This window comes from Pristis pectinata, chromosome 32, assembly GCF_009764475.1.
Source record: "Pristis pectinata isolate sPriPec2 chromosome 32, sPriPec2.1.pri, whole genome shotgun sequence".
Taxonomy (NCBI): Eukaryota; Metazoa; Chordata; class Chondrichthyes; order Rhinopristiformes; family Pristidae; genus Pristis; species Pristis pectinata.
The window spans coordinates 20,703,313-20,728,815 of NC_067436.1; the positions used below are offsets into that span (position 1 = coordinate 20,703,313).

The following is a 25,503-nucleotide window of genomic DNA, read 5'->3' on the forward strand; positions in this document are numbered from 1 at the left end:
ATTTAAACTCTCCTGATCAAGGATCAGTTTGGAAGAAATGGTCATTCACGGAAGTCCTTACAGAAAAATTATACATGGACTCTATAAACATTTCACATTGAATTGACTACCTGCCCCCAATGGCAGAGGTTACAATTTACAGTGTGGCAGGTTTACACAGTTTCCTTTGCTGTACAAGCGTCAACACAGGAACAACAGGAATTTGAATATATGCTAGTATAAATATACTCAACGTGTTCACCCAAATAATGAGGACTGCAGTCTTACAGTAGGACTACAGGGTGACAGGTCTAGCTTCTTTGCACACCTAGTGAGCTTCACTGTGAGACATGGCAAGTCCTGCTTTGACCACTAGCCAGTACCGTCAACGTGGTTGTAGGGCATCAGAACTCTGGAATAAGGAATTGAAGGGAGGAGTATGGAGCTGAATAGTAATATATTCTGTTTTTTGAACACTGTGCCAAAAGAAGGAGCCTGTTTGTGCTTGGGAAGATGCATGAGTGGATGTTGGGTGGGAACAGCACTGGTACCTGGGCATTCTCCCACCTCAGCCCATGCCCTGCCCACACTCATTTGGGTGAGGGATAGAAGACAGCTGACACTGCATACCAGTGAGTGTCCTCTAGTGAGTGAAAAGAAAATGGGGGAGAAAATTTTGTTAACAAAATTGGGAACTTGTCAAAAAAATTTGCATAACTTATAACAATGCAGTTCACTGTCTATACAGCCTTGGGATGTTTTATAAAACCGATGTACATTCATCTTGTGAAGTTGTTCTGTGTGGAGACAATCATCTGTAGACAAACAGTGGTCAGAACACTGACTGTAAATGTAACCGCTGCTGAATTATCAGTAGGCTCATGGAGAAATCATGCTCCGAAATATTAAACCAGTGTAGTTCACCCTTCAGTGACACACACAACAAGCTCAGTAATGCCTCAAATTATAATCTAATAAATCCATGTTGCCCAATAATAACAACACTAAGCTTGGCTTGACTGTAAAAATCCCTCTGGACTGTGCTCAGAATCCAAATCAAATTATAGGAAAAAGAATCTCTCTAACCTAATTCTTCCAAAACAACAATCCGCATTTTACGTTGCACTAGAAACAATGTCAAAGGCTGATGGGGTGTTACAGAGACAGAAACTGACAACCAGCTACATCAAAGAAAAGATTGAACAAAGAGGTAGGATTTAAGGAGTAATTTAGTGAAGAAGAGGTAGGAGAGATTTAGGGAGTACCAGAGATTAGAATGGTGGGTGAGGATGGACGGGTTAGAGCTGAGGAACATGGTGAGACTTGGGTAGAAGGTGCAGTATCAAAAAGGAAATACAAACATTTTCCTGATCCTAGCTGTTATCCATTAAACACAATCCTTGATATTTCAGAGTATGTGAACATAAGCTCATTACTTGGTGTGCAAAGCCACTGCCCCCATCTAGACCATCACTAAACAAGCAGCAGGCTGGAATCTTTTCCAAAGCAGTTTTATTGCTTCCCTGCAAAGTTCAACAAGACTTGGCTCACAGGCAACCACAGTCCCCTGAGGAAGCCCGCCAGTGCCCAAGCTTCTTTCAATTAGTGTTACAACACCCACTTCAGGGTACACTGAGCACAAAGGAAATTCACTCCAACCATTCTACTGACGTGCAGGAAGGCAGAATGGAAATCAAACTGCATTGTCTGCATTCAACATAATGGTGAAAGAAGTAAATGTTTAATGCACAATGTTTAGCAGTCCAAGCAAAAAAAACAACTCTAACAAGCCTGACGGTTGTTTGCTTTATTCAGTCATGATCCATTTCTTTCGATTAGTGCTACAACACCAGATTTCATCCTACCCAGCTGCTGCCTGCCGAAACAGGCTGCAAACACACACCTGCAGGCTTGGGCCATCACTGGGAAATAATGACCCACACCTTGCATCGCACACCTTCCCATTCTAAAAGCACAAACATCATCCCTGGCAAGGTGTAATGGAAACAGTTGCTGGCATCCTGTCCAATTACTGTGAAGAATGAGGCCGTGTGTCCTACAATACTTCCCCCAACCTCCAAGCCCCATCGATGACTCTCGGTGGGATAATCTCAGAAGCGTTGACTAATCTTTGGCATGGTGCCAACATTGCTTTCCTTCAGTCACTGGATATTTTGACTTGAGGCCACAATAGCTCACCTTGTACAAACACACACACATACACACACACAGCCTTTCTGAAGCCACAAACTATTTCAAATGTTCCAATTTTGTAAGACCACTTCATAGCTGAATTTGTTTTTCCAGAATGTTATTGCTAAACCTTTGATCTTTTTTATTTCAAATGAGTATATTCCAAATGAGTATCAAGGCATTTTGAGTATAGGAGCTGGGACATTATTTGCAGTTGTATAAGTCTTTGGTGAGGCTGCACTTGGAGTACTGTGTACAGCTTTGGTCACCCTGTTATAAAAAAGATGTGGTTAAACTGAATGCAGAAAAGACTTATGAGGATGTTGACAGGACTGGAGAGCCCAAGTTAGGGAGAGGTTGGCCAGGCTGGGTCTTTATTCCTTGGAATGTAGGAGAATGAGGGGGCGACCTCATAGAAGAGTTTATAATTATGAGAGGGATAGATAAGGTGAACAATAATGGTCTTTTCCCCAGGGTAGGGGAGTCCAAAACTAGGGGACATCAATTTAGGGTGAGAGGGGAAAGATTGAAAAGTGACCTGAGGGGCAACTTTTTCACACAGAGGGTGGTGAGTATATGGAACAAGCTGCCAGAGGAAGTGGTTGAGGAAGGTACAATAGTATCATTTAAGAAGCACTTGGATAGGTACATGGAGGGACTGGGCTTAGAGGGATATGGGCAGAATACAGCAAATTGGGACTGGCTGGGTGGGCACCATACTCAGCATGGAATGGTTGGGCCGAAGGGCCTGCATCTGTGCTGTATTGTTCTATGACTCTATGGTCAGTGCGGCTCAGGAGTATACCCAATGGGTCCAAATTCTGTATTAGGTTTCAAATGTATAACCTAGGCACCAGTGCACCACTGCTGGCCATTAATGCCAGTGACAACTATTTCATTGGGGATGAAATCCGTAGGGCCATCCTGAGCAGATAAAGGAAAGTGTATTATAAATAGGGATTCCTTATTCCTAGAGTTATGCATCTCGGAAGCCTAAACCCATGTCCCTGTTGATCCCTACACATTTCATGCTAACAGATTGCATTCCAACTGTAGACTTATTCTGCATTGAGGCAGCAACTAACAGCCTTTCTCCTCAGACACCAGGTTCAGTAAATTCAAACAAGAAGCCAGTGAATGAGGAATGTTACCCGGAGAGATGGATTTGGCTGGAGGCCATTGGTCAGACTGGCTGCATGTGCCCAGTGTGCAGAAGGTTGAGCAGCCATATACAGAAGATCCCAATAATGTCAACGTATAGAAATAAGATTCCAGAAGTTCAGTTTAAAAAGCTTTGAGATCATCATCTAACAAATTCCCAAGAGCTGATAATACACAGGAGGCTTAGCAGTGCTTCAAATAGAAATCATTTCCCAGAACTCAGGTGATTTAAATCAAAAGGTTCAACCCAAAAATCTACGGTGCACTGTGTTTGAATTTCTCATTTCAAGTACTTGAACACAATCACAACAGCAAAGTTAACCATGAGATAGAGAACTCAATGTTTCTTTTCGGGCAACTGCAAACAGTGCATGTCCAGTTTGAATGGGGTGTCAATCCTACAGCAGAAGTATGGGGGTGTGTTCAACCCAAGTCCATAGTCAGCAATTTAGCCCTGATGCTAATCTCTGTGATATACAGCTGGCAGAGCACCCTCACAAAAAGCTGCCCTGTTTCTTGGCACTCATCTTCTGCCCTTCATACTCAAGTGATCACAGAGAATGTCTCTAAACATCATAGAAACAAATGTCACTGCTGCTTTTCAAAAGAGAACAGAAATTAACCATTTCCTTGCCATGGGACTGAAATTACAACAGACAGCCTGTGATAAATTCAAAGCATATCAAGCAAGAGGTCAAAGTTATGGGAGAGCAGAAATAAAAACAGAAACTGCTGGAAATACTCAGGTCAAGCAACCTCTCACAGAATCACAGAAACACACAGCACAAAAAATGGGCCCCTTTTGCTCACTTTATCCATGCTGTGATGCCTAACTTTGCTTATCCCATTTGCCCACATTAGGCCCGTATCCCTCTATGACTTTCCTATCCAAGTACTTGGACAAACACCTTTTAAATGTTGTAATTGTATCTGCCTCCACCACCTCCTCTGGCAGCTCGTTCCAGATATTTATCACTCTCTGTGTGAATAACTTGCTCCTCAGATCTCCTTTAAATTTTTCCCTTCTGACCGTAAACCTGTGCCCTCTAGTTCAAGACTCTCCTGCCCTGTAGAAAGAGAAACAGAGTCAATGTTTCAGAATGATCTCAGATCTGAAACATTGATCCTATTTCCCTTTTCACCTACTCCTGCCAGACCTGCTGAATGTTTCCAGCATCTTCTGTTTATATTTCAAATTTGCAGCATCTGCAGTTTTTTTTGATTTTTGTTATGAAGAGCAGGCAGTGTGTGATTATTGAGCCACACAAGCCTCAATTAAAAGGTAGGATTGTACATCTAAATACGTTTGCCAGCTGGAGTATTCATTTAACCACACTGCTCAGGAGTGAGAAATTAAGGAAATAAATTCATTTGGAATATCCTGCTTATGCGGAATGGGGAAGATGTGAGGAGGTCGGGGACAGGGAGATGTGTGGAGATTGGCTGAAGGCAGTACATGAGGAGGTGAAGTTTGGGGACATTTTGGGAGATAGAGGACAGGGGATGTGAGGAGATCAAGTAAAGGTAGGGCATGAGGAACGAGGGTAAAGACAACAACTGTGGAGGTTGGGTGATCTAATGATGGTCTTGACCCTGCATCAGACAGTCTGGTGTCACATACTGGCTTGAGCATCTCCGCTGAATTTACTGCTTGGACAGATCTCAAAGGGTCATCGGTACACGTGTAAAAGTGACCTCTGCATAAGACTGGAGGAAATAAAAAATTTACACAGTCAAGAATGGATCCAGATACTATTAATGTTTATATATAGAAAAGTGACCAAAGTTACCGTAAATGGCAACCTTAGACATGCAGATGAGTACAGAGCAACAACAGAAGGACAGGTCTCACTGAAAGACAAACTAACCTTCGGGTTGGGTGGCCACTTTGAAAGGAGCAGAGCTCTCTCCTGCTCCATGCTTATTGTGAGCAACCACTCGGAACACATACTTCACATCTGGCATCAGGTCTCCAATCGTCACTTCCAGATCACCCGGTCGACTTGTGTTTTCCACACGTTCCCTATTGGGATATATCAGAGCAGAGTGTTGGTACAACTCAACCACCCAAATAGGAGCTGTAACCTATCCCTAGACAGCTGCCGCTCCACACACGATGAGAATATTAAGCTCCATTCTGTCCACCTCTTTCATTATACTAGGGGTCAAGAGAAATGTGGAATGAAGCATCATCTGTGCGGGTTCATTCTCCAGGGTGATGTTAATTGACACCCAGTTTTAGGTCTTCCAGCATTAGTAAGATCACATTCTACATCCATATTTCATTGGGCTAGAATAAAATCATCCGATTTTCCAAAAACTAATCATTATCCCAGCTTCGAATGCGGTGTGTGAATCAACACAACCAACTAAGTACACAGTAGGAGAAGGCTTTTTGGGTGAGAAAACTGGAAAGTGGATAGATTCTAAGAGAGAGCCGTGCCAGGAAGCATGCACTCAAGGGTAATATCCTCAGCCCAGTGGAGGGACACAGTGGAGGGGCTGCAGATATGTAGACCTTTAAACATCAGAGGCAGGAAGAAAGGGCAGTGTAACAAAATGAGATTCTGGGTGACTGTACAAGGTGGAGAAGCAGTGTCAAGTTGTGCAAGACTCACTAGGGTCACAGTCAAAGCACATCATTATAGAGGGTGTGGGTGGTGTTGGAACCATAGAGCACAGCAATGATTTATTAGAATTTATTAGAGAGAATAAATGATTAGAGTTACAGAAAAAAGTTCAAAAAATACAATGTTTTACCGTCATAGGGTAAATAATGAGAATTTCCACTAGCTTGTGAATCAGAAACTCAGTATTATCAGTGGGCAAAGAGACTGCTGCTTTTCTCACAGGACAATGAACAAATAATTCAACTAATGAGGTGAGGCTGGAGAGCAATTTTAAAACAATATTAGATATGTATTTGAAAGGGAAGAATATAGAAGACAGGGATAAGCAGCAGGGAAATAGGATTACAGCCAGGAGTTCCATTTCAGATTTATTACTGTTGAAGTGTAGCCACTGGTGAAATGTAGTTACAAAGGCAGCTGATCTGTACACAGCAAGATCCCATAGGAGCACTGTGATAATGACCAGAAAATGTAATGTTAGCTGGGGTTAAATAATGGCCAGGACACAAGAGAGAGCATCCATGCTATTCCCTGCATGGTGTCTTACATCCACCTGAGAAAAAGGGGCCTTGGTTTAACACTTCTTTTAAAAATGAAGTACCTGTGACCATGTAGTGCCCCATGAGCACTGTACTGGAGGGTTAGCCTAGATTATGTGTTGAACTCCTGGAGTGGGCTCTGAGCCAGAAGTGGGGGTGCTACCACTGACCCACAGCTGACACCTTACTTGGCACTGACCGGCAAAGTGTACACTTATACCAAATCACTGAGTCACATTAATTAAACCCAACACAAGATAAAGGGGTCATTCTAGAAACATGCCACTTCCTTTGTTCCGGCTGACGTGAAAATGCTAACAAGCTATTCCTTGAAATAATATATTAAGTATTAAAAAATGTTCATCCATCCTCCCTGGACAACACCCACATTATCACTTCTGGTACCAAAGGGCAACTGTGACAATGGAAGCCATGCCCCAGCGAGGGGCAGGAGAGGAGGAAACACTGGGGAGCAGCACTGTTAGAATGGAATAAAGATAGATTGGGTCGATGTCCTCTAAGCAGGAAGCTTTCAGTGTTAGTATGCCACAAACCCCACGTAACTAGTAGGAGAGGGCTTGCAGAACTCTTACCTGTTGGCACCGTCCTTGGCATAGTACACGGAGTAGGCGAGGATCTCTGCATTAGGCTCTGCGGGCGGGCGCCACGTCAGCTTGATGAAGCGGGTAGAGACGAGGAGTGCCACCACATCACGTGGGGCAGAGGGCAGGAGTCCAGCAGTGGCAGTCGCTAGATGGTCAGCAGTGGCACTTGTCAGTGAGGTGGGGGGAAATGTCGGGATGGGAACATCTTGGTGCACAGGCAGGGACGGTGGGATGGACGGCAGACGTCACAACACACAAAACAAAAATACAAAATAAAAAAAGAAGAAAAAGTAAAGAAAATAAACCAAACCAAAGCACAATGGGAACACAAAATGAACAGACACAGAAAGGGCAAATGGGCAGCTCTCTGCTGAACTTAAAGGGAGGCACACATACATTACAGCAACAGGTCCGTGAGGGCACAGGCATACAGTAACATGCACACTCACACAATACATCAAACAGTACAGCACAATGTCACTACAATACACACCTGGAGTACAGAACCTTCCCAATACTACCTAGCCAAAATATTCTGATTAAAGATAACAGATTCTCATATTCAATGCGTATCTCTAATAAATCAACCACTTGGACAGAACTGAATTTCCATCAGTTTTTTTTTCCATTTTAAACTGGTTTTGTAACAAGGAATTATGAGAGCTTGTACTCCAAGAGCTCTCAGATGCATTTAGAATGTGGAACCACAGGAGCATTCTGGATAAACGTTGAATTTCTGCTCTGACATCATTTACTGAAAGACACTGCAGTAGATTCCCTTCACTGACCCACCCCCAGCCCAGGGTTCACTGACCCACCCCCGGCCCAGGGTTCACTGACCCACCCCCGGCCCAGGGTTCACTGACCCACCCCCAGCCCAGGGTTCACTATTACCCCCGGCCCAGGGTTTACTAACCCCCCCCCAACCCCCTAGCCCAGGGTTGACTGTTAACCCCAGCACAGGGTTCACTGACCCTCCCCCGGCCCAGGGTTCACTGACTCTCCCCCGGCCCAGGGTTCACTGACTCTCCCCCGGCCCAGGGTTCAGTTACCCCGGCCCAGGGTTCACTGTCACCCCCGGCCCCTGGATTTACTGACCCTGCCCCGGTTCAGAGAACCTCTATCTAAAAGCCAACAAATTGGGATGTTCCTGTCTGTCTCTGTAAGACCAATGTTAACCTACCATGGGATAGAGAGAGACAGATTACTTTGCAGAATAAGTTTTCCACCATCTGGGTATAGTTTGGGGGAGGGGAAGGAATGCACTCGTCCTGAGGTGCAGCTGATGCCAAATGGAGTAAAACCTTCAGGGTATGACTCCCTAATGCTGCCCTAATAAAGCAAGATGTTCTGAAAACACAACACCTACATCAGAAGGCATCCTGGGCTGATTTTAAGGTATTTAATAAGATACTGAGCTTATTGAATTAAAAGGAACCCACTTCATTCTCCCAAGGACAGCAACGGTCAAATCCAACTACAACACTGGGACAAAATAGATACCTAAACATACCCAGTATTTATCAGAGCTGGATATTTCATCTGAGATGCTTACTCTGACCAGATGGGCTAATTCAGGAGCAGGTTGCCTGACCAGGGAACTTAAAAAAATAAATCTGCATTGTGCAATAAAAATACAAATTAGTTCTATCGTCAGAACCCAGCATTACTAACAAGCATCTGGACAAGCACTTGAATCACCAAGGCACAGAAAGCTATGGGACTGGTAGATGTACAACAGTTGGTGTGGACATGGTGAAGAACATGGTGAAGCCCTTCATGAACAGCTGAAGGGCCTGTTTCGGTGCTATACAATTCTATGACTCTAACAACATTTCTGTGTCTGGCGTGCAGAATGGAGATTATCCATGCAATCCCAGAAGATGAAACACATGCTTCCCACCATCCAGGGACCCAAACAGTCCTTCCAAGCAAAGCAGCAATGTACCTGTTCTTCTTAAGTTCTAGTCTACTGCATTCAGTGTTCCTCTACACTGGAGAAACCAAACACAACCCGCTTTGCAAAGCATCTTCTCTCAGTCTGCAGAGAGAACCCTGAGCTTCCAGCTGCCTGGCACTTTAATTCTCTGTCCCACACCTGTGCTGCCTCTTGCCACATCTGCCTCTGGCCAGCTACACCGTTACAATGAGGCCAATCGTAAGCACTCACCTTCCAATTGGGCTTGTTGTAGCCTTCATGTCTCAATATCGAATTCTACAATTTCAGGTAAAATTCTACTGCAGGGTTATCCATATGCATATCAACTCATTTTTCTTCTCTCCACAGACACTGCCTGATGGGCTCAGCATTTCCAGCATTCTGTATTTGGTTTCAGATTCAGCATCAACACTGACCTGCACTTAACATGTCCCTTTGTTTCTCTCTCTCTCCAACTGCCCTCATCAACCAGTTCCTAAACACTGGAATCACCTCAGCAACCCTGCCCCTTATCAGATATTCCCTCTCCCATTACTGCTACAGCTTAAAACTCACTTGTTTTCTTGCTTTTGCAATTCTGATAAAGGGCCTTCAAGGCAAAACATTACCTCTGTTTTCCTTTCTATGGATGCTGCCTGACCTGCTGAGTGTTTCTAGCATTTCCTGTTTTTATTACAGATTGTTAGCATTTGCAGTCTTGTTTTTGATTTTCATTAGACTCATCAAATTCACTGAAGCATTAGTAATGATGCAGGGGAACAGCATTGCCAAGATCTAGTTTGCATTGCTACAAGCATCTTTATTTCTGTTTATTGTTTGGGCTAAATACAAGCGTTCACTGACCCACCATCCTCTGAGATATTATAGAACATAGTACAGCACAATACAGGCCCTTTGGCCCATAATGTTGTGCCGACCTTTAAACCTCGCCTAAGACTATTTAACCCCTTCCTCCCACATATCCCTCTATTCTAAATTCCTCCATATGCTTATCTAGCAATCTCTTGAATTTGTCCAATGTACCTGCCTCCACCACCGCCCCAGTGCATTCCATGCCCCAACCACTCTCTGGGTAAAAAAACCTTCCTCTGATATCTCCCTTGAACTTCCCACCCATTACTTTAAAGCCATGCCCTCTTGTATTGAGCATTGGTGCCCTGAGAAAGAGGTGCTGGCTGCCCACTCTATCTGTTCCTCTTAATATTTTGTATACCTCTATCACGTCTCCTCTCATCCTCCTTCTCTCCAAAGAGTAAAGCCCTAGCTCCCTTAGTCTCTCCTCATAATGCATACTCTCTAAACCAGGCAGCATCCTGGTAAATCTCCTTTGCACCCTTTCCTATGCTTCCACATCCTTCCTATAATGAGGCGATCAGAACTGGACACGGTACTCTAAGTGTGGTCTAAGCAGAGTTTTATAGAGCTGCATCATCACCTCACAGCTCTTAAACTCGATCCCACAACTTATGAATGCTAACATCCCATAAGCTCTCTTAACTACCCTATCCACCTGTGAGGCAATTTTCAGGGATCTGTGGATATGAACGCCCAGATCTCTCTGCTCCTCCACACTACCAAGAACCCTGCCATTAACTTTGTACTCTGCTTTGGAGTTAGTCCTTCCAAAGTGTACCACCTCACACTTCTCCGGATTGAACTCCATCTGCCGCTTCTCAGCCCAGCTCTGCATCCTATCAATGTCCCTCTGCAATCTTCGACAATCCTCTACACTATCCACAACACCACCAACCTTTTGTGTCGTCTGCAAACTTGCCAACCCACCCTTCTACCCCCTCATCCAAATCATTAATAAAAATCACGAAAAGCAGAGGTCCCGGAACTGATCCTTGTGGGACACCGCTAGTCACAGCCCTCCAATCTGAATGCACTCCCTCCACCACAACCCTCTGCTTTCTACAGGCAAGCCAATTCTGAATCCACACGGCCAAGCTTCCCTGGATCCCATGACCTCTGACCTTCTGAAGAAGCCTACCATGTGGAACCTTGTCAAATACCTTACTAAAATCCATGTAGACCACATCTATTACACTACCCTCATCAATCTGTTTGGTCACCTCCTCAAAGAAAACTATCAGGCTTGTGAGACATGATCTGCCCTTCACAAAGCCATGCTGACTGTCCCTGATCAGACTATGAATCTCTAAATGCCCATAGATCCTATCACTAAGAATCCTTTCCAACAGCTTGCCCACCACAGACGTAAGGCTCACTGGTCTATAATTCCCAGAACTATCCCAACTACTATTTTTGAATAAGGGGACAACATTTGCCACCCTCCAATCCTCCGGTACCATTCCCATGAACAATGAGGACTCAAAGGTCCTAGCCAAAGGTTCAGCAATCTCCTCCCTCACCTCACGGAGCAGCCTGGGGAATATTCCGTCAGGCCCCGGGGACTTATCTGTCCTAATATTTTCTAACAATTGCAGTCCACTTCCTGGCCCTGCTCTCTTACATCACTGCAACAGCCAGCTATAAAATGCCACAACAGTCTCAAACTCCAAGAGATCAGTATATGCTTTCAAATCAAAATTTCAATATGGTCAATGTCAAAATACCTCTAAAGAAACTAAGGTCACTGGCTTTCAAATTTTGTAGCAATATTTCATACCAGAAGAAAACCAAAGACTGAAAGTGATGCCAGTGGGGATATAAATTTACCCTCTGCTGTGAGCAAAGTATGCAATATAGTAACATTTGAGAATTAAACTCAAAAGACCTGAATTTCAGAACCAGGGTTCAATGTGCATAGGTTATTCTATCACACTTTTAGTGTTGAAAGCAGATGTCAATTATCTACCCCATAGCTTTTCCTATTTCAAACTAAACTTTAGTCATGGAGTCATACAGTATGGAAACAGGCCCTTTGGCCCAACTCATTCATGCCGACTAAGGTGCCCACCAAGCCAGTCCCACTTACCTGCGTCTGGCCCATATCCCTCTAAACCCCTCCTATCCATGTACTTATCCAAATGGCTTATGCATAATGACTTATAAAGTCAGAAAATCTTATTTATTAATGCTATTCATAAAACAAAATTCAAATGTATATAACACAAAGCATTCAGCTGAACATTTTCAGGTCATGTTACTCCCCAAAGCTGAGTGCTTGACAACTTTCACTTGGTATTAAAATGCCATCCAAAGTTATCTGAATGTAAATTTTCATTGGTGCACGCACACACACGACAGAGGCAGACTGCTTTTATTCTATCAAGAGGCTCTTTATGTATATAAACTTCTTCTCATTCAGTTGTCACACTCTGCTCACATTAGATGCTTAGAGATAGGGAAGTGCCTCTGGCCCACAGTGAGTGGATCTTGTGCTTCTTTCAGCCAGTAGACTGACCAGATCTGACAACAACAACTTCCACTTGCACAGCTCCTTCAACAAAGTTATGGTAAATGATTTACGGTGCTTCACAGCAACAAAATCAATACCAGGACACATAGGGGCAGGTGACCAAAACCTTGAACAAAGGCTTATCAAGGAGGGCCCACAGGACAAGAAGTGGAAAGGCAGTTTAGGGAGGAAATTCTAGGCCTCAGGGCATTGTCAATTGAAGATAGAGCTGCCAAAGGAATTTGGAATGAGCATGAGACCATGAGACCAGAAGGACTTCAGAGATCTTGGAAAGCTGTAGTCTTGGAGAGGTGAAAGCAGAAAGAAAATTTTAAAATTAAGACATCACATAACAAGACCAAATATCACTTCTTCTTAGGCAGTCCCTCGGGGACCAGTGTATACTCGAGATAGCCGATGAGACCAATGTGAGTCCCACAGACTTTGCCACAGTTGGGAGAGGTAGTTTTCTCCTTCCATTATTTGTGCTGGAATTCTGTGCGCTCCCAGTGCCTTCCCAGATCTTCCTTTTCCATTCTGAGCACTGGTACCAGAGATTTCCACAGATCAATGAGGATGTTACATTTTTTATTAAGTAGGGTTTGAGAATATCCCTGAATTTTTTCCTCTGTCCACCAGTAATTATTGTTGTGACAGAGCTCACAGCAGAGTGTCTGACATGATTGCACTGGTGGGGGTGTGGATTCACCAGGATGTTGCCTGGGATCGAGTGTTTCAGTATGACGAGAGACTGGAGAGGCTGGATTTATTTCTTTGGAGGGAAGGGGGCTATGGAGGAACCTGATGGATGTATGCAAAATTAAGAGGGATATAAATAGGGTAGGTAACAGGAAATTTTTCTCCACAGCAGAAATGTCTAAAACTCGAGAGCAGAGGTTTAGGGCAAGAGATTTAGAGGGAACCTGAGGAAGATTTTTCTTATACTCAGAGGGTGACTGGAATCTGGAACACAATGCCTGAGAGGATGGTGGAAGCAAGTGCTCCCATAACATGTTACTCTCATAACCTGGCATTTGAATTGCCAAGTCAGGGAAGAATAGGAACTAAGTGCTGGTAAATGAGATTAGTATAGATGGGCACATGGTCGGCACAGTGGGCCAAAGGGCCTGTTTCTGTGCTCTATGACTCTGTGTCTGGCGTCAGGCATAAGAATAAGGTGGGCTGCCCAATGGAGCCAACTAAGCATAACTAGGGCCTCAGTGCTGGGGATGTTGGCCTGGGAGAGTACACTGACATTGATTCACTTATCATGGCAGTGGATTTGGAGGATATTGTCAAGACACTATAGGTGGTATTTCATCAGTTCTTTGAGTGCCTGCTGCAGGTTGGTAATCCATGTCTCAGAAGTGTACGAGTGTGGGAATTAGTGCTATCCAGAAAATCATGAACTTTGTGCTGAGTGATCTTCAGACACTCTTTTCCTCAAAGGCTGTGCTGGCACACCAAAGGAGATGGTGAATTTCATTGTTAAACTCTGCCTTTGCTGAGAGGAAGTTCCTCAGAAATGGAAAGTGGTCTGTAATTTCCAGGCTCTCATCATGGACTTTATTGTTGGGGAATAGTGTTGTGTAACGGAGCCAGGTTGGTAGAGAACTTTTGTTCTGTAGATGTTTACCATATGGTTCATTTTTTCTTATGTTTTAGTGAACAAGTCAATGATGTCTCAGTGTTCATGCACATACACAAACAATGTTTGCATAGCACAGATCAATGACTGAGGTTGGAGTGATTTTTATCATGGAGTAAAGGGGAAATAGATTAAACAATTTCCTATTTGGCTTATAAATTCACAGCACTTCAATAAGCAAAAACGAGGACAAGTTTGGAGTGATGATATAGCCTTGCTTGACACCAATCTGTGCTGCAATTGGGTCTGCGATTGGTCAGAACTGCTGCTTGCATACCGTCATTCAGCAGGTGCAGAATGAAGACACTTTTCCATTTGCAGCCAAATTTGAAGGGATTCTCCACATTCCTTCCCAAGTGAAAGAGGTTTCCATAAAGTCAAATAGGACCACATATGGTCGATACTGCTCCCTGCATTTTCCTGGAATTGCACCAAAGTCAAGGTCATATCCATTGTGCCCCCATATGGATGGAATCTGCATTTCAGGAAGCAGCTCTTTCTTGAAGACGGCTACCTTTAAGGAATCTCTGGTTAATCTTTGAACACTCTTTTGAGGTACCATCACAATGTCTCCGCAAAATCCTAGCATCTCCACTTCCCAGACATGGCAGATGAGTCTATGAATTTGTCTGCAAGTTCCTCTCTAACAAGATTTAGAATTTCAGTGGAAGGACTGCAACAGTCTGCTATCAAGGTCTTATTTTTCTCAGCTGACCTCTGCCTTTTTCAACTCCATATCAGTATGAGGTGGGAGTGACACTGGACCAGAAAGTGTTTTGTGGGATGGAATCTTAGACACTTGTACCAAAGATACAGTCTTAGTTGAAGATTTCTTCTAAATGCTGCTTCCAGTGGGCACTACTGCCTCTCTGTCTTTGGTAAGCTCTCTTCTGTTTCGACTCTCAGTGGAGTGGGCCTTCGGTGTCTGAGCCATAATTGACACTGCTTGACTCGAGGTGAAGCTAGTTCTGGAGGACAGACCTTCAGCACTACGCTAGGATTTTGTTTGGTCTCACAGCTTTTGCTTACCTATAATGGTATAGATCTCAGAAGGAAACAAAAATGATCATCAAGTTGGCTCTTCCGGCTGGTTGTAAAAGCTTCAGCCTTGACTTTACAACTCACATCATGAGGCCCACCATTGTTGACGATGGCAATATTTTTGGAGTCTCCTCCTTCTCTCACCTGTTTAATTATTCATGACCATTCATTACAAGATGTGGTAGGACAGCTGTTCTATCTCATTTAGTGCAATGGTAGTGCCACACAACATGATGTAGAGTGAAGAATGGGCTGTGTCTCCACATGGACTGTGTAATGGTCACTTTATCAATGCTATGGTGCACAGATATATCTGCCACAGGGAGAATGATGAGGAAAAGATCAAATTGGTTTATTCCTTGTATTGGTTCACTCACTTGCTGATGCTACCAAGACCATCTTGATGGTCATTGAAGTCTCCTACCCAGAGTACATTCTGTGCCCTGGCTACTTTCAGTGCTTACTCCAAGTATTGTTCGACGAGGAGCAGCACTGATTCATCAGCTGAGGGCAGAGGAGATTTCCTTGCCAAGATTTGACCTGATGATAGGAGGTTCTGCAGTTAATGTTGAGGACATCCAGGGCTATTCTCTCCCAACCGTATGGCCCTATGATGGGTCTGGCCAGATATTCTTTTTCAGAGTCTGGTACATTGTCTGCAAGGTTTGATTCTACAACAACATTAAGCCTGTTGCTAAGTCTGTGGGACATTCTCCCAACCTAGACACCAGTCACCAGTTTGTGAGGACTGCTATGCAAAGTAAACTGGGCTAGGTCCAAACTACACCATGTCCAAATTCAGTACTTAGCTCAATGCCAGGTGGCCTGACCAGTTTGAAAGTAGCAGTAATGGTATACGTAAGCAGCTTGCTGGATTACTAATCTGGTCATTTAACCACTACACCTCCACCATCCAACAATAGTCTGCAGAAATCTCCCTGGCTCTAGTTCAGGCCAAACTATTGACATTTCTTTACTTTCCTGAAAATATCACTTCACCCTCCTTGACTTACAGATTATTCTGAACATACAACATGCCTCCTGAACAAACCATAAACATGGTATTGAATCAATTTCACAAATCTATGCTCAGCCTCTTCATTTTATTCCAAACCTCCTGACGATAAACACACTTAATACATTCTGTTTTTAATAGGCTGCAGTTAATGATGACATTCTTGTCAGACAGTGACTATCAGTCAAGCTAGGTGACTGCAGTGCAGTGAGTGACCAATATTGATTTTATGCACATATTGGAGATATCCTCCACAAGGGCATTTTTATGGGGATACTACCCTGCTTTCATGGGAGAAGTTGCTGTGGTTTCTGCTTCCTCCATCTTTAAACAGACTGGGTTTTCTGTGTAATTCAGTCCATTTGCTGTGAGTCACTCACCTGCCCCACCTTCAACTCATTGTCAGCAGTGTTGTCAATAAAGACTGTTTTTAATATTATATCCTCAAGACTAAAGGCATTTCCTGCGAAATAAATCACAAATTGTCACCACGAGAAAGAGAGTAAGAAGCCCAAGTCCATACATTAGGATGTAATGAGGTCTCATTACTGTGTAATATTGACTTCTTGTGAAAGGGTCTTCAATCAGCCATGCACAGAGTAGCAAACAATAGCTGTCTCTGTACAACACTAGACTAGAGGTTGAGACTTCCAATCCACCTTTACTGCAATATCAGCCAACAACAACACTTTGTCTTTGGACTTAAATCGTACGCAGGGGCTACAACTCTTTCCCAGTGGTGGTAGTGGGTGGTTCTTTCCTTCCTGCTACACTTACTCTCTCTGCCTGAGCTTCAACAATGATCTCTCCTTGGATAAGAGGCTCCAGAATCACTGCTGATAAAGACAGCTAGAGAATAGCAGCTTAGGGAATGGATATTAGAACAGCTAATCAATACACAGAAATTTATAAAGGAAAGTTAACAGTAAATCAATACACTGAGGAATTATATGAATGGGGTTAGATTCATCTCCACTCAGAGTGTCCTGGTTACACTTTATATTCGTTCTCCTTTAAGAACACAATGCTTTATCTGTCATTCTTTCCTATTTTTAGTAATAAAACAGCTCAAACACACAGTAGTATTTACTGCACAATGTTTCTGCTAAAAATAGTAAAGCAAATCTAATCCGTGTAAATCCAATGACAGATCAATGACAATCGACCTGGCTCTCTCATATACATGAAGTACACATGTTAGTCAACTCCTTAATATCACAATATACTATTATAGCATCACATAACTGACAGGACTTCCAATAGTTCATCTGGTTTATTCATTCAGTTACTGAGTCATACAGGTGAGGGAATTTTTTACATTTAATACCCGGTCTGTGTTAATGGAGCTTCAGGGCAGTTAGGGTGACATAATTGGCTTCAGCATCCTGGACCATGAGGTAGTATCAACAGGGTCCCTCCTCTAATCACCTTCTGAAACACCCCTCATTTTTGAAGGTTATTTACTTCTCTCAGATTCCTTCTGGGACTGTTCACTGCCCCAGATTCATCTATTCCAATTTCTCACAGCCCTGTTACTGTATGAAGACAGCATCAGATTCAGCTGCACTACCTCTGTGTTATGGGGCACCAAGAGATATGTCAGTGGAGCTGCACCATGACAAGTCAGTGAGAATGGAAAGAAGGATCTGGATACAATCACAGCACAGCACTGTACAGGAACAGGTCCTTCAGGCCACCATGTTTGTGCCAATCATAATGCCAATCCAAACTAATCGTATCTTTCTGCACGTGGTCTCCATTGCCAGCCTGTTCATGTGCCTGTCTAAATGCTTCTTATATGCTGCTATTGTATCTGCTTCCACCAATTCTCCAGCAGTGCGTTCCAGGAACCTACTACTCTTTGCGTAAAAAACTTGCCTCTTAAATCTCCTTTCAAATTCTCCCCCCCCCCCCCCCCCCCCCTCACCTTAAAGCTATGCCCTCCAGTATTTGACATTTCTACCCTGGGAAAAAGACTCTGAATATCTAACCTGTCTGTGCCTCTCATAATTTTATATAATTCTATCAGGTCACCTCCTAAGCCTCTGATGCTCCAGAGAAAACAATTCAAGTTTGTCCAACCTCTCCTTATAGCTAATACTCCATAATCCAGGCAACATCCTGGTGAACCTCTTCTGCGCCCACTCCACATCCATCCTGTAATGTGGTGAACAGAACTGCACATGGTACTTCAAATGTGGCCTATCTGAAGTTTTACACAACTGCAACATGACTTCCCGACTTTGATATTCAGCACCCCGACCAATGAAGGCAAGTGTGCTGTACACCTTTTTTACCACCCTATCTTCTTGTGTTGCCACTTCCAGAGGGCTATGGACTTGCACCCCAAGATGCCTCTGTACATCAGTGTTCTTAAGGGTCCTTTCATTTTCTTTATACTTTTCTCTTAAATTTGACTTTCTGAAGTGCAACACTAGATGACCGTTTTGCAGAACACCTGTGCTCCGTCCATAACCACGATCTGCATCTCCGGGCTGCCAGTCATTTCAACTCCTCCTCCCACACTATCACTGATATGTCAGTCCTTGGCCTCCTCCACTGCCAGGAGAATTCCAAGCGCAAACTGGAGAAAGAGCACCTCATTTTCCATCTTGGAACCTTACAGCCTAACATCATGAATGTGGAATTCTCCCTTTAAGTAATCCCCTCACCCCCCTCCCAACTATGCCTCTTCTCTACTCACCTCTCTCTCTTTTCTCTACCCCACTTTTTTCCTCCTTACCTCTGACCCATCCCCTGGTGGATCTGCTCTCCTCTCCTCCCCCGCACCTGCCTATTACTATCTCTTAACTGCGTCTACCTATCGCCACCCTGTGCCCACCCCGCCTCCCCCCCCTTTTGTCCACCTATCACTGCTCTGCTTTTCCCTCCTATATATTGGGCTCCCCCTATTCCTATCTTCAGTCCTGAAGAAGGGTCCTGACCCGAAACATTGACCGCCTGCTTTTCTCCATGGTTGCTGCCTGGCCTGCTGAGTTCCTCCAGCATCAGAGTGTTTTTCAACACCTCACACTTGTCTGGATTGAACTTAATCTGCCATTTCTCTGCCCACACTTCCAACTGGTCCATATCCTGCTGAATCCTTTGACGACCTTCCTCACTGTCCACAGCTCCGCTAATTTTTGTGTGATCTGCAAACTTACCAATCAGCCCATCTGCATTTCCATCAAAATCATTTATATATATCTCACAAACAACAGGGTCGCTGCACTGATCCTTGCAGAACACCACTGGTCACAGACCTCCAGTAAGAATAACATCCCTCCACCACTACACTCTATGGCCATGCCAATTTTGAGTCCAATCTACCAAGTCTCCATGGATCCTGTGTGCCTTAATCTTCTGGATCAGCCTACCATGAGGGTCCCTGTTGAGAACTTTACCAAAGTCCATGTGGACAACGTCCACTGCTCTAACCTCATCAATCATCTTCTTCACCTCCTCAAAAAATTCAGTCAAGTTTGTAAGACATGACCTGTCTGCAAAAAGCCACGGTGACTATCGCTATTAATTGTATGCTTTTCCAGATGCGAGTAGATCCTATCCTTATGAATCCTTCTTCAATAATTTCTCTACCATTGCTGTAAGGCTCACCGGCCCATAATTTCCTGGTTTGTCTCCTTTGTCCTTCTTAAACAGAGAAACAACATTAGCTATTCTCCAGTCTTCTGGGACCTCGCCTGTGACTAAACAGAATACAAATCAATAGTGCTCTTAGGACACAGAAGTTACTGCTGCTTGGTTTAGCACCATCCTTATTACTGGAATAGTGATCATGCTGGGATGAACGGTATTATTCCAAATCACTCCCTATGGGGTTCATACTGCCTTTCCTAGGCAAAGAGGAAGTCTTCACTCACCCTCCCACCATTCTGGGATGACTCCACTCAATCAACAAAAGGAGTGGTCAGAACACCGCCAAGCAGTTTCCAGGAGAAGGGAGGAATACAGCACATGAAGAAAGTGTGTGTTCCTCCAGCTAACGATTAGGATTCTATCCACCTGCAGAAGAAATGGGCTCCTCTGTCATGCAGGAGGAAGGGAGAACACTGCCGCTCAAGCACTTGCAGATATCTTTGGTTGAAATTAAAGAGAGGACTGGTAGGAACACAGGAAAATATCTCTGTACAAACTATCTAGGGCAGGGAACACTTAGAATGTGAAAGAACCTGGGGTAAGCATAAAATAACATTTTAAAAATAGGACATTAAGAAAAGTCAGTACCATATCACTTAGAGGTACTGTGTAGTCAGTAGCCTCTCCACATGCAGGATACTAAAAACATGTACAAGCTGTTCTTAGCCCAGAGCAAGCAGAGCTGTTGCTGAAAGCAGCATTCTACCATCTGCCTCACTGCTTTAGCCACCTGTTTCCTTCTCACTCCCACTGCCAAGTCCTGAGATCTAACAGTGTCCTGCAGGTTCCCCCTTCCTTGGCAGCACCTGGCAGGCACGTCTGTGCTGCTTCTCACTTACCGTGCTCCAGGATGATGAGCTGGGCACTGGCCTGTTTGTTCCCTACATTGTTCTCTGCCACGCACTGATACAGACCTTCGTCAGACTTCACCAGACCAAGAACTTGCAGGTTCCGCTCATTCTGAAACACATAGCAAAAAAAATCTAAGTTCAAATGTTACGTGCCACACAACAACTGCTTCATTACCAAACAGGGGAGTCCTGGCCTTTAACAATTAACAAGGATCTCTTTGTAGGCTGAGGATCAGGCACACTGCCAGGAATGGATAGCATCATGGTTAAAACCTAAAATAAAAATCCATAGGCTTGGACTAATGATCCAGAGACATGAGTTCAAGTTCCACAACTGCAGCTGGAAAAATTAATTCTGGTTAATTAAAAAGATCTGGAATAAAACGATTACATCAGTGAAGGTGACCATGAAATTGCCAGATTGTTCTCAAACTCAACTTGTTTACCGATGGTAATGCTAACTGGTTTACATGGAAGGAAATTTCTGCCCTTCTGGCCCAGTCTACATGTGATTCCAGATCCACAAAAATGTGGTTCAACCTTAAAAGCAAACCACTCAGTCCCACCAAACCATATTTCAAAGCATAATAATATACTACATGGGCTGCAGTGGTTCAAGAATGTAAAAGTCATTCTCATTCTCCAAACAAGAACTAATGTGCAACATGAACAGTTGATGTCCTGCGTCCTAAAGCTCACATAAAACTCTTTCCAAGATCAAACTTACCAGAAATGTAAGAGATTTTACTGCACCAAAAGATTACAATGGAAAGTGTCACAATACACAGTACACAAATACCAGCTCTCCACTGATTTACTAGAACTGAACTGGGCCTATTCCTGGATTATTGACTGCAGTTTCGATCTCCTTACCTAAGAAGAAGTATGGGGATGAAGTAAGAATATGGCATGTGGGAGCAGGTCTGAAAGGCTGAATGGCCTCTGCCTGCTCCTCCTTTTCCACATTGACTGGTAAGGCAGACATCACAGGATTATGGCAATGAATTAGTTCAGTGTTCCTAGGTTGGGCAAGAAGGTGAGTGAGGGGGCAAACAGCCAGTGTGGCTGCACCTGATCACTGTTCAGTGACCCATCTGAGTGTGTGTAAGTGATAAGGGTAGGACTGGGCTCCACTTTGAGGTTTCCCATTGTCAAACATCCAGTCAAAACGTACAGTTTTGGATCTCATGAGTGGGATTAGAACAGCAGGTGCCTAGAGCAAGAAAATTAATACTTTTTTCTTGTACAAAATGCACTTGGTTATATAAGAGGAACATCAGTGAAAGAATAGAGAGACATTTGACCAGAATATCCAATACAAAATTAACCTGCAGTACTGAGCAAACCAGGTTTGTTGTGAGAACATTTTCCTGAAGCACGACCCAAATACAACTGCTGCTGTGGTCAGTGAACCCATAAACTGTACACCAAGAACTCAACTTTAAATACTGAGACCCAGCCAGAGGCAGGGATTCAGTCCACCACTAACCCTAATCTTTTCACTGTTCTTGGCAAAAGTTTAATAGTAGTATCATTCTTAGAAAGTCATGGGGTTGTAGAGCACAGAAACAGGCCTTTCGACCCATCACATCCATGCTGACCTTTTTGCCCATCTACGCCAACCCCGTCTGCCTGCATTAGGTCTGTATCTTTCTATGCCTTTCCTATTTAAGTGCCGATCTAAATATCTCTTAAACAGTCATTGTTTCTGATTTCACCACCTCCTCTGGCAGTGAGTTCCAGATATCAACCCCTCTCTGCGTAAAAACTTTCCCCTCAGATACCCTTTGAAACTCCTTCCTCTCACCTTAAACCTATGCCCTCTTGCTTTTGATACTCCTACCAGGGGAAATAGATTCTGACTATCTACCCTAATAATTTTATATACCTCTATCAGATCACCCTTTAGCCTCCTTTGCTCTGGGAAAGCAAGCCCAGCCTATCCAATAAAATCCTCTAATCCAGGCATTATTCTGGTGAATTTTCGCTGCACTCTCTCCAGTGCAATCACAGCCTTACCATAGTGTGGTGACCAGAACAGCACACAATATTCCAAGTGCAGTCCAACCATAGAATCATAGCGGACAACATGGAAGCAAGTCCTTCAGCCCAACTTGTCCATGCCAACCTAGCTGACTACCTGAGCTAGTCCCATTTACCAGCATTTGTCCCATATCGCTCTAAACCTTTAATATCCATGTACCTGTCCAAATACCCTTTAAACATTGTAATTGTACCTGCCTCTACCATTTTCTCTGGCAGCTCACTCCACATACCCATCACGCTCTGTGTGAAAAAGTTGCTCCTAAGGCTCCCTTTAAATCTTTCCCTTCTCACTTTCAATCTATTCCCTCTAGTTTTAGATTCCCCTACCCTGGGAAAAAGACTGACCATTCACCTTATCTATGCCATATTTTGTAAAGTTGCAACACAACGTCCCAACTCTTATATTCTATGCCCCAACCTGTGAAGGCAAACATGGTGCCTTTTTTATCACCCTATCTAGCTGCTTTGCCACATTCAAGGAGCTATGGACTTAAGCCCCAAGGTCACTCTGTTCATCAACATTCTTTTACTGCCTTTCCATTTACTGTATGTATCTTATGCCTACTTGACTTCCCAATATGCATCATCCCACATCTGTCAGGATTAAATTCCACTTGTTAATACTTTGCCCAACTTTTCATTTGATCTATATCCTGCTGTTGCCTTAGACAAGCTTCTTCGCTATCCACAACACCACCAACTTTCACATCATCCATAAACTTACCTCCTACAAACACATGTATGTATCATGTGTGGTTCCCCATAAAAACAATCTATGGAATAAGTAAAGAAATCCTTATATCTAACATGCACACTCAAAGCAGAAATATATAAACCATCCCAACCCATTTGAAACTAATATGGTTTAGATTGGTGGATGTCCAGAACTCTCCCTAAACAAAATTTCTTCTACATGTGCTGGCACCAATAATCATTTCTGCTCTGATTCCCACTTTTTCTCTTCATAGGAAACATAGAGAAAAGCTGCAACTTTATTAACCATGAAAGGTTCTCTGTGGATGACAGGCTTGCTTTTCATTGCAGGAATTAAGATATCGTAAGCAGTTCCGACACTTTATAACAAGCATCAGGAGTTTAGACAGGAAGTTAAAGCCATGTGAGTTTTTCAGATATTATGCTCACCAGGTAACATTCTGTGCTTCACATGTGGAGATAAGAGGTTGGATCTCTGAGACCCTTTCAGTGAACAGTGGAGGATGTGGCAGAATAAATGGAAGGAAGGGCAGAAATTGTTAGCACTGTCAGCTTGTGTGTGAGGAATTCTACGTGATGAGCGATGCTGCATTCACAAAAGAGGATGGCAGAAGTGGGAAGACACAATCCAATCCAATAATCTACTCACAACAATCTTGAAATAGTCGCTCGGGATCACCATGTCTCCATTCTTGATCCATTTTACCGTTGGCATTGGTGTCCCCGTCACTTGACACTCAAACACAATGTCCATGGACTCATGAGCATAAATGCTAACAGGTCGCTTCAGAAAGTGAGGGGGGACTATTAAAGGAAACAGAAGAGAATGGAATGGTTAGGGCAAGAACCACAGAAATCCCCTGATGCATTCTCAACTCCAAATACTTCAACTTAATGAGGAGGAGAAGCAATGGAGAGAATGGATTTTCTGGAGAATGGTACCAATAAAGCATGTGAACTTTGTGAGCTACGTTCACTTTAACTCAGCAGTACATTTCCAAAATCCATTTACCTGCAACTTAAAAATTCTTTCTAACATACAAATTCGGATGTAAGGTTATCGACCTGAAACATTTAGAACATAGAACATAGAACAGCACAATACAGCCCAATACAGCCCCTTCTTAGTCTCTCCTCATAATCCATACTCTCGAAACCAGGCAGCATCCTGGTAAATCTCCTTTGCACCCTTTCCTATGCTTCCACATCCTTCCTATAATGACGCGACCAGAACTGGACACATTACTCTAAGTGTGGTCTAAGCAGAGTTTTGTAGAGCGACATCATTACCTCGCAGCTCTTAAACTCGATCCCACGACTTATGAAAGCTAACAGCCCATAAGCTTTCTTAACTACCCTATCCACCTGTGAGGCAATTTTCAGGGATCTGTGGATATGAACGCCCAGATCCCTCTGCTCCTCCACACTACCAAGAATCCTGCCATTAATTTTGTACTCTGCTTTGGAGTTTGTCCTTCCAAAGTGTACCACCTCACACTTCTCCGGATTGAACTCCATCTGCCACTTCTCAGCCCAGCTCTGCATCCTATCAATGTCCCTCTGCAATCTTTGACAATCCTCCACATTATCCACAACACCACCAACCTTTGTGTCATCTGCAAACTTGCCAACCCACCCTTCTACCCCCTCATCCAAGTCATTAATAAAAATCACGAAAAGCAGAGGTCCCAGAACCCATCCTTGTGGGACACCGCTAATCACAGCCCTCCAATCTGAATGCACTCCCTCCACCACAACCCTCTGCTTTCTACAGGCAAGCCAATTCTGAATCCACACAGCCAAGCTTCCCTGGATCCCATGACCTCTGACCTTCTGAAGAAGCCTACCATGTGGAACCTTGTCAAATGCCTTATTAAAATCCATGTAGACCACATCTACTGCACTACCCTCATCAATCTGTCTGGTCACCTCCTCAAAGAACACTATCAGGTTTGTGAGACATGATCTGCCCTTCACAAAGCCATGCTGGTGGTCCCTGATCAGACCATGGTTCTCTAAATGCCCATAGATCCTATCTCTAAGAATCCTTTCCAACAGCTTGCCCACCACAGACGTAAGGCTCACTGGTCTATAATTCCCTGGACTATCCCTACTACCTTT

At 43.7% G+C, this 25,503-nt stretch overlaps 1 protein-coding gene across 5 annotated transcripts in view; it reads right to left on the reverse strand.

Annotated features, from left to right (window-relative positions):
- The window catches only part of neo1a (neogenin 1a), a 176,437-nt gene that overhangs the window by 41,173 nt on the left and 109,761 nt on the right, over positions 1 to 25,503 (reverse strand). For 4 of the 5 annotated variants that reach the window (XM_052042462.1, XM_052042460.1, XM_052042459.1 and 1 more), the window contains exons 6-9: positions 24,032 to 24,186; positions 20,611 to 20,731; positions 7,096 to 7,312; positions 5,202 to 5,356 (exon numbers count right to left, since the gene is read on the reverse strand). In XM_052042462.1, coding sequence (XP_051898422.1) covers positions 5,202 to 5,356; positions 7,096 to 7,312; positions 20,611 to 20,731; positions 24,032 to 24,186 — 648 coding nt within the window. The remainder of the gene's footprint in view (positions 1 to 5,201; positions 5,357 to 7,095; positions 7,313 to 20,610; positions 20,732 to 24,031; positions 24,187 to 25,503) is intronic. The other variant, XM_052042461.1, reaches the window with a different exon arrangement.